We start from the raw sequence: 10,117 nt of genomic DNA, 5'->3' as shown, positions 1-10,117 counted from the left end.
GATAAAAGAGTAATTCTCTCAAATTAGATTCTAGGGCATTACAAAGGTATTGTTCTTATTATTTTACATATTTACGATTAATGCATTATTTTACTGCTCCTACCACTAGACTTTTACTATTACTGATATAAATTTCAATATTGTTTGATATTATTGATTAATTATACTGATACCGAATAAACTAAGCATGTGACATATTAGATATCATGTATAAATAGGTATAGGATTTTAGTATATTAATCTAAGTTCAACAGTTCTTTACTGATGCTTTGGTTTTACCACTTTAATAGTACTAATTTGACAACTGCTTTATTGATTCGACACCCGTACTGATTTATTGATTTTTCCACTGTATTATTTTAATAGCTTTCATACAACACTATTTTATTATTTATAGATTTTATTGCTAATGCATGTGACTTTTACTATTTCTGTATTGATTCATGATCATGTGAATATACTGTTATGATTTAACTACTAACATGCATATTGCTCTTATGTCTTGCGTTGAGTTCAGTAGTAGTATTTGGTTATACTTGTTAGGTTTTTAATTTGAGCTCATTATATGTGATTTAATAATTTCATGTCAGGATAAGGGAGCATGAGTGCTAGTTTGATCAAGATCCTTTAGGTTCAAGTTTTTGTTATTTTAATTATTCTGTTATACTTAGGACAGAGTAGTTATGATATGATTGTATATATTCTAAAAAGTGTATATGTTTTTTGTGGAAATGAATACAGATGTATATATTGATGTTTTGATTGATAGTTTTATTTTTTTGGGTATTTATATTGATAAAAAAATTAGGTTAATCTAGTTATGTAAATTAAAAGATAAAAAAATATTTCTTCCAAATTAGATTTTGGGCATCACATCATGCATGTTAATTATCCAAGTTAGGATTAAAAAGAGGTGATTCAAAAGGTGATGAATTAGGTTTAATTGAGATACCATATCAGTAGCACAGATTCATAGAAGGCACACTTGTATTGAATTTATATAATGAGTCCATGAATGTATCATTTATGCATGAAAAAAGAGAGAAATATTTATCCAAAGCAAATTAACAAGAGTAATTAAGTTGAAGTGCGTACTATGAGTTATGCTGGTTTTTATGGGATTTTTGGAGACTTTCGAGGCGATTAAGGCAATCTTATGCACACATTACATATGTAAGTTACAAATTCAAGACCTCTTGATTGATAACCAAAGCTCCAAACTAATAGATCAAAAGGAGCAGCATGATTTTCGTGAGTTGCCACAGTGAAATATTAACAAGTAGAAAATACATCATGAATTGACATCGTAACTTCCTCATTATTAGTTGATATCACCATAAATCAAACATTAATGGGAAAATGATACATAAAAAAAAATCGAACAAAATCATGTTAAATGCTCGAATGATTCTATTCATTAACTATTCAAATGATTTTTTTGGTGAAACTTCTAGTGATCAATTCTGACAAACAACTTATGTTGGCACGAAATAATTCGATGATGTCGAATCTCCATCAATAAGTAGCATAATAACATCAAATTTGTCAATTGGGAGCTCATATCAATTATGACAATTGATTGAAATAAAAAAATTCAAGTCAATATCAATGTGAAGCTCGCCAATGTTATGTGCACAATAAATGACCTTTCTTCAAAACTTAAATATTGCTTCACTACTTGAGTAAGGTTCAAAAAATATGAACTTATAAGGCTTGATATAAACAATATTTTGGGTGATAACAGTGAAAAACTTCAATTTTCTAGTCTTTGAGAACTATGAAATGTTTAACAAATTCATGATTATCCATGATGTCTCCAAAAAAATATTTGTTTGATAGCTCAAATCTCAAAGTAATATTTGAATTCAAAGAATTCATAATTGCTGAATTCATGATCATCAGAAATTCGATTTCAATATACTTATGGAATTGAGTTGATATTATAATTGAATATCTTGATAAGGCAAATTCATCCACATCACAAATGATCTGATTTGACTCCAAATGAACTTCAATTAAGCATGTGAAACATATTTAAAAATTTCCCACATTAATTGAGAGACCAAATAGCCTTTATATATTGCAACGCTTATTATCAAATCAAGCGGCTTAGTGAGATAAATCTAACGAGCTCAAGATTTTTCAATTTGACACCATTAAGGTAGTTAAAGATTTGATAAACAATCTATGATTTAGAGAATCAATATGAATAGTATGATAGCGTATTTTGGATTATGATCAAACTTATTAAAATGCTCCTTTTTAAAAAAAGCTATAAATAAGCCCTTAAGGAGATGGTTTGAGAGTTAGAAGAGATAAGGAAATCTATAGATTCTCAGTGTTCATCGTTGCCAATCACAATCAACAATTGTAATCACCATCCCCAAACTTCTGTTATTTCACTTTTGTCATTTGAATATTAACATATAACTCCACCATTAGATTTTAAATGTCTGCTTGTAAATAACAAATTTATATAATCCTTACAATGAGAATTAGAAAATGGTACTCAATTTTGTATAATCTCATCTTCTTCAATTGATTTTTCATTTCTTTAATTTTCACTTAAAAATTTTTATTGTATCTCACAACTTTTATTTTTACATGTTGAATTTTGTACAAAGTTAAAATAATAAATACACACTTACCACCTTAAATTTTTAATAAGTTTTGACAATGTTAATTAAAAAATTCTCTTATGATTACCAACCTTGAATTAGTAGGTAGATATTGGACGACCATTGTGAGCTAAAAATACTCAAAATCTGACTTAAGTAAGCTAAGCAAATTAGACAGATAGGAGGAGAATAAGAGAAAAGGAAATTGAGAGGGGAAGAACTTAGGAAGGTTTTATAAAGGGGGTAGTATGCAAACGATCTTGGTCCCTTAACTTCTTCTTCGGACCATCTCTTTGTTCTTGTCATGATGCATCTTTTGATTATACATAGAAGATGAAACAAAATAACTCATACATTTACTTGTGCGATATGTATATAAATACCCCATAGACAAAAAATAATGATGTCTCTATACTTTTTCATTAATTACTTCAAGAAGAGTTGGAAAAAAGTAAAAGAAGAAATAGTCAACTAAAGATGAAAAAATAAGTGTTTTAGGCTTCGTTTGGTACAGCTTTCTTACTGCTTCTTAAAACAACTTTTTAGTACAAAAATTAAAAATTTTGGACTAGAAAACTGCTTTAATTAAGAAGCAGTAAGAAAACAGTCCCAAATGATGGCTTAATTGGACAACTATGAATACAAAGCTCAACTCCAATTTGCTTTTTTACTAATCTAAAATATAGGAGAAACAACATTCCATTTCTTTTATTTTTAGTAAAATGCTGCAATTAAATAGTTTTAGACACTATTTCCTTTGTGATGTTTCTAAAGCTTAGCTCTGGTCTATAACCATCTATGGAAGAATTATGTTTCTTGCAGAACTAGTGAGAGTTTTACAAGTCTAAGTGTTTTATAATGCTCTTTTCACATGTACCATTTTTACAAGTCATAAGTATTTCTTGCATAACTTATTTAACTTACATGTTCACTGAAGAAGTTATATTGCCACACACTTAGCAGATCATTTTGCCTTCCATTCTCTAAGAAATTTTTATAGAAATTAAAAAGAAGAAATCATGCACTTGTTTCACCACATCACCAGACTTCCAAATTCATCCAGAATCCTGTTCCTTCTAACCATTAAAATGGATAATTCCTTCTTAACTGTAGAAATCACCAAGACCAGAAGTTGCAGTAATATAACACAAAAACAGATAATTTTCTCTTAAAAGCATCAAATTAACCTTGACCATCATATCTGGAACCAAACACAAACAATCCTCCAGAGAAAGCACAGACTAATGAGTAAGCTTAGGTGATTTGCCCTTAGAAATAAAAAAAGAAAATTAAAGCAAAACTATAGCAACACTAGAAGCACCCCTTATGTTTTAGGACAAAATGTAATTACATAACGAGAGGCCCTACACCTGTTCAAACTGGAAGAATCATCATATGCAAAGCTATAAGCTCCTGGACATAACGACTTGAAGATATAGGAGAAAAGAGTAGGCTTGCAAGTACCTGGTGAACTATACTCCCCTGTGCAACAATACTTATCTGTCTGTAGAGCCAAGCAAGCGCTCTTGCAGCCAACGATCTTTCCTCCAAACTTTACTTCAAATCTAGAAGGACAACAAGCATTCAAATTTACCTTGCACCCTGCAACCCCACATCCCACCCCAGTACCAACTGGCGCCATTGTTACAGGAAGATTGAAACCATCTACCAAGCTAACATCATAGTAATGGAGTTGATACTGAGGAATTCCGAAGGTCATTTCAACCAATGTGGCCGGTGGCATTCCTCCATTTCCTTTGCAATAAAGCCTTCCACCACAGTCACCAGTTTGGCAGAATCCTTGACCTTGTTCATCGAAGAAGCAACCTTGTCTTCCCCATATTCTTCCAGACCAACCATTAGGAACGTTAATGACTACCTCTTCACCGACGCCCAGATGAAATCCACCGTCCTTTGGAGAAATATTGCCTGCACTGCCGAGTGTGCCGGGCCAGACGCTGTAGTCGCACATGTTGACAATTGCAAGTTCGATCTCATCTGGAGAAAGAGCGAAGAGGTTGTTTTAGGCGAGGCTTTGTTTAGAATGATGTAAATGGGAGTTTAGTTTTTGACTTACAGGTGTGAGAGATGAAGAGAAAATGCAAGAAGAAGAAGAAGGGCTGGAGCTTGGAAATTGTCTTCATTGTTGATCTTCCGCTTTCGTTAGAGGAGTTGGTTATATGGGTAAGGTCGCGATGGTTCTATATATGAGGAGTGGGGGTGAAGGGAAAGACGGGGAAGTGGCGTAGTGGAGTCCAAAAATTTCGTTAGCACCATACTGCAAGTCTGCAACCGCCTCTGAACTGCTTACTACTTTCTCGCATAACTTTTTATAATTTTTATTGCTAAAGAAATACTGTCTCCACGAATTTTGTTGGCCCAAACAATCTTAGAAATATAGCTATGTTTGAATGCCTTTTGAAAAGTTCATTTATGATCGTTTAATTAACTAAATAAATAAATTTGAATAATATTTTTATACTCGATTCTTAAATAAACAAATTTGAACACTAATGCGTTTGGCTCATTTATGTTCGCGAACAATATCATTTGAAGTTCGTGAACTAGCTCGAAATTAAGCTCGATTCGTGTTTGATTTTGAACTCGTGAATAAGCTCGATAAAAATAATTAATATTTGATTATATAATTATTAAATATAAATAATATAAATATTTTATATTTATTATAATATAATGATGTAATTATTGTTACATAGACAATCACTTTTATTATAAATATATTTGTTCATAGATATGTGCATGAACGTGTTTTTTGATAGTTAAAAAACATTCGTTAGATATGTTCACAAATATGCTCGATGTAATAGTTTGTTAGGAAGCTCAATAAAACTCGTTTGTTAAGTTCATGAACGTCTAAAAGTAGAGCCCGTTTTATAGAACTCGTTCATGTTGTTTGTTTCAAAGCTCGAAAAGCACTAAACGAACGAACATGAACTGAACATGAACCGAACATGACCACTCATTAATTTAAATGAACCAAACATGAACACAAACAATAAAAGCTCGAACAAACATGAACCAAACTTGAACAACCTGATATTAAATGAACACAAACATGAACACTCACATACTCGGCTCGACTCGGTTCGTTTGCAACCCTACAACTGTACATTATCTATGTCAAGCTAAGATTTTTTTAGTTAGCTTATCGTTTGTTAAACAATTTTTTGCACAAAATATATTAAAAAAGACCAAATTAATTTCCCAGCCCATCATAAAATTAAGTGCTTATTACCAACATTAACATTTGTTTATATATTATGATTAAATATGGTCAAAAGTCTGGTCCCTATGATAACGCAAGGAAGATGAACACACCTTTAGGGGCTGTTGAGTAGTAGGATTTGAGGCGATGTGAGAGAAATGCAGCCAAACAGCCTAAAATACAAAACCAAATCTCACAGCAAATGAAAACCGCCGTAGACAAAAAATTCCGCCTTTTTGTTCTGAAAACCTATTTTTGCCAAATTTATGAAATACAATGGCTTGCGAGGAATCCACTCATTAAATCCGCTTTATAGCCAAACAGTAACACAGAATTTAATGGAATTCATCATGAATGGAGTTTTCAAAAATAGGCCCTCAAGATTTCAAAATAGGATTTATGAAATCCTACTTAGAATGATACCAAAACAGCCCTTTAATGTAATAAGTTTATAACTCAAGATTTTTTTCAAAATTCTCAATCATGCATTTCAGCTCTTTGCCCTTTACTTTATTTGGAAATCTTTTGACAGTTTTATGACTAAATAAATAACAAACTTTAAAATAACAATATTTGATCACTATTATTTGACTTACAGCGAATAACATGAAAACATGTAAAAAACCCTAAACAATAAATATAAAAATCATAGAATCTGTTCTCCCTGTTTGGTTTTTCTTGTGAAGCGGCTACAGGAATTCCATGAGCCTCAGTCTTTTGCCATACTTGTTCCAGTTAGGATATTTTGCCAGACCATGCCGTCTTTGAGGCTGGAACTCGCAGTGTGTGGCCGTAACAGTCGCACTTCCGCCTCCTCTTGCTTGGCATTATTACTACGACGAAGCGTCTCCGATTTTTGCCAGGCTTTAACAGCACAGCTAACTTCCTAGCAGCCACATATGCAACTCTAATATGAGCCTGGAAAGGCATTAAAACATGGCATGATTGTTCTATAACTCAATCCATGTGAACAAAACTTGTAATCAATAGAAACTATAACATACCACTCTCATATCTACAGTATGATCAGATTACACGTTCAATGAGCATCAGATGATACTCCAGTCTGCGGAGCAAGGCCTCCAAAGAACCTGTAAGGAGTTGCGAGAATACTCGTCAAGGTGATGAAGCTCACACTGTAGAGGAGCTGGTAAAGGCTTAGGTTTCGCTGGGGACGGCTTTCTTACTGTTTCTTTAAAACAACTTTTAGTACAAACTAAAAAACTATTTTAAGTAGTAAGAAAACTATCTCAAATGAAATCTTAATCTGGACGTAAATCATATGGGATGCAAACTCGTTGAAATAAAGTAATATAGCAGAGTGATCTGATTCTTACATTAGCAGTCAGCAAGCGGCTAATGCTTTTTGGAGATCCCTTCATGGCATCTCTTCCCCATGCCAGTAATGCTGGGCTGCATCTTGCCCTCTCGGCCTATCCTTAGGCCAAGATCTCACAGATCCGAGGCAACATGAGGCAGAGTATAAACAATAGCGAGTTAAAGCACACGCTCAGCAACTGAACACGCTTATTAAAGTCTACATGGAACAATTTTTCACAATTTCTTTTTTTTAAACGGTTGTCACTTTCTTTTTTGCAACCATAAAATTATTGCTTTGCTGTTTTTAATTATTTATGTAATAAGAGGCAACCTTTTATAAGAAGATTTGTTGGTGTCACAGCTACAACAACAACAACAACATCAAGACTTTTCCCACTAGGTGGGGTCAGCTACATGAATCCTTTTTCTCCATTGTGTTATATTAAAAGTAAAATTCTCATTTAAAACTAATAAAGAAAGATCATTTCTAATATTTTCTAACCAAGTCCTCCTCAACCTTTCTTAACATAAGTTAAATCTAATACTTCTACTTTCCTAACCGGGTCATCAGAAGACAGCCGTTGGTGTCACAGCTAAAAAAAAAAAAACAAAATACTCATTACAGTTTCAAGAATTAGAACAGTTCTACAACTAATTTTATAATAACTTCACCTTCCATTATCTCGTCCTCTATCATCTTTCTTCTAGCTCTCCTGCTATCATTAAGAAGCTCTTGGTAAATGAGCGAAGCCCAAGCATATACACCAACATTCTTGAGCTTCTCGATGTAATACCAAATCTAATGTGAAAATATTAACAATGCGGAAGGTATTTACACTGTTCTAACATAAAGGCTAACTAACAAAACTACAAAGGTCTCCACGCCATCAATGGTATGAACAGCAGAAAATCTGTGCAAGGAGGCTTGCCGGCTTGCAGCAATCAAGACCAGAAATGGGATTCCAGTCACATACAAAGTTTGAGAACAAGAATGATTGCTAAAACTTCAAAGAAAAGTTGAGAAAAACCGTCACCTCTGATCTCTCACCTAAAGCCATAAAAAAGATAAAATCACGCTGGCTGCACGGGTTGCCTTTTGAGGCTACCCTTATGTCTTGACATTACAACAAGGACGAAGGTAACAGATTTGATAAACAAAAGTAGAATATCACCCAAAATCCTTCAAATATAACTTTTTACCGTTATGCACCACCTCCAGATCTTCATTTTTCATCAATCTATGATATATCTCATTACTTTATTCATAATTAAAAATGTATTTAGGTGATTTAAAAATGTACAAAATGAGGCCCGAAAGTGACATGAATAGAAGTTATTTAAAATGATTTGCGAAAAATAGATTCAGCACCGGATGCATCACTTCAAACGAATAAATGAAAAATGTTGATTAGATAGCATAATAGATCTTCTACAGTTACTTTGGTTATAGTATGGTGCTTAACAATAGAGAGAACGGCTAAGAGAAATCTCATTGATCATATTATTGAGGAAAACAAAATACACCCAACAAGTGAGTTTTGAGTTTAGAATATAACTATCAGCCATTAATTGTAAATATACGCCTCACCAATCAGATATTGCTTCTCATTGTCCACAATGGTTCTAGATTTTAGGAAGTCGCTTGTTGGCACTCACCAGAATAATTCTTCCAAGAGAAAACTCAATGATTACAAAATGAGGAAAACAAAATACAACAAACAAGCAAGTTTTAAGTGTCGAATATAACTATCAGCCATTAATTGTAAAAATATGCTTCACCGTTAATTGTAAAAATTTGGATACACAGTTATAAGATCCACAAGCTACTGCAAAGAAAAGAAGCTTAACTTGTTAGTTGTTAAATTACAAATATAATTCCCACGCACACATGAGAAGATTTTGGCATAAAACAACAAAAATCAAAGAAAAAAAGATTTTGTAAGATCTTTAAATAAAAACATAGAAAGAAGTGAGAAAATATACTATAAAATGTAAGAGGTCTTGCCCCTTTAATTTGTCCGAAATTATAATACGGCATGGGTATAACAACAGAGAATAGTGATAAATTTTACAATTGATTCTAACGGACAGCTCCATAAAGCAAAAAAGAAGTGAGATTTAAGATTCATCAACTAAACTGTTACTTGCAACTTAAAAGGATACTCACATCATGCAATACAAACTATTAAGACAGTTCATAAGAAGACCTCCTTTGCTATTGAACAGACTAAAAAGTACAAACAACGGCGTTTATTAGAATCTTAAAATGGAAAATTTTGACAGCTGCAATAGAGATGATTGGGAGCAGGGGTGCAAGTGAATCAAGCCGACTCATGACCTAGCTCGAGCTCAACTCGATAAATGGCTTACAAACTTAGCTCGATAAGCTAAGAAGTCAAGCTTGAGCTAGCCCTGACTCACCTTGTTAGCTTGTGAGCCAACTCGTTTAAAATATAGTAATATAAAATATATTTAAACTATAATAGCATTCATGATTTTAAGGACAATGATTCTTAAAATGTTTAAAAATTTTCTCTTAGTTTCTTATATAAAGTTATTATTTATTTTTTTCTTCTAATTTATCATTCATTTTACCATTATCTTATAATAATTGCTTAAATAATAATCATTTTCTTTCATTACAAACAAGCAGGCACGTGAGCCAACTCAAACTTGTAGAATGAAGGTCGAGCTCAAGCGTCCTCAATTGAGTCGTTTTTCGTTCGTGAGGCGAGACATAAGCCTTAAGGCATTTTGAGGCGTAAGTCTCAAAATCTAAAAATTGCGTAAAGTCAAAATAAAATTAAAAGTGATTTTTTATATAATATCCAAATAATATATTAAAAGATGACACATTAACTTTCTATTGAAATATGAATTAACAAATTTAAATACATATGTAACAACAAATTGTATAAGATGCGAAGTGTTAAGTGATAAATTATGTGAAATA

At 32.5% G+C, this 10,117-nt stretch overlaps 1 protein-coding gene and 1 long non-coding RNA gene across 2 annotated transcripts; both read right to left on the bottom strand.

Moving 5' to 3' along the window:
* Positions 1 to 3,897: 3,897 nt before the first annotated feature.
* Positions 3,898 to 4,762, bottom strand: LOC110100363 (thaumatin-like protein). Its single transcript, XM_020827816.2, has 2 exons — positions 4,696 to 4,762; positions 3,898 to 4,616 (listed from the first exon to the last, which is right to left on the bottom strand). Exons 1-2 carry the CDS (start codon positions 4,760 to 4,762, stop codon positions 3,943 to 3,945), a joined length of 741 nt encoding a protein of 246 aa, XP_020683475.1. The 3' UTR covers positions 3,898 to 3,942.
* A 1,556-nt stretch (positions 4,763 to 6,318) lies between these two features.
* Positions 6,319 to 6,929, bottom strand: LOC114580111. The gene is made up of 2 exons (XR_003701386.1): positions 6,849 to 6,929; positions 6,319 to 6,762 (listed from the first exon to the last, which is right to left on the bottom strand). It is a non-coding gene; the product is annotated as an uncharacterized LOC114580111 (long non-coding RNA).
* Between the last annotated feature and the right edge of the window lie 3,188 nt (positions 6,930 to 10,117).

The sequence above is a fragment of the Dendrobium catenatum genome, unplaced genomic scaffold (assembly GCF_001605985.2).
Source record: "Dendrobium catenatum unplaced genomic scaffold, ASM160598v2 fragScaff_scaffold_763, whole genome shotgun sequence".
In the NCBI taxonomy this organism is placed as follows: Eukaryota; Viridiplantae; Streptophyta; class Magnoliopsida; order Asparagales; family Orchidaceae; genus Dendrobium; species Dendrobium catenatum.
The sequence above is the reverse complement of the archived record's forward strand: the minus strand, read 5'-3'. Positions and strand labels throughout refer to the sequence as shown.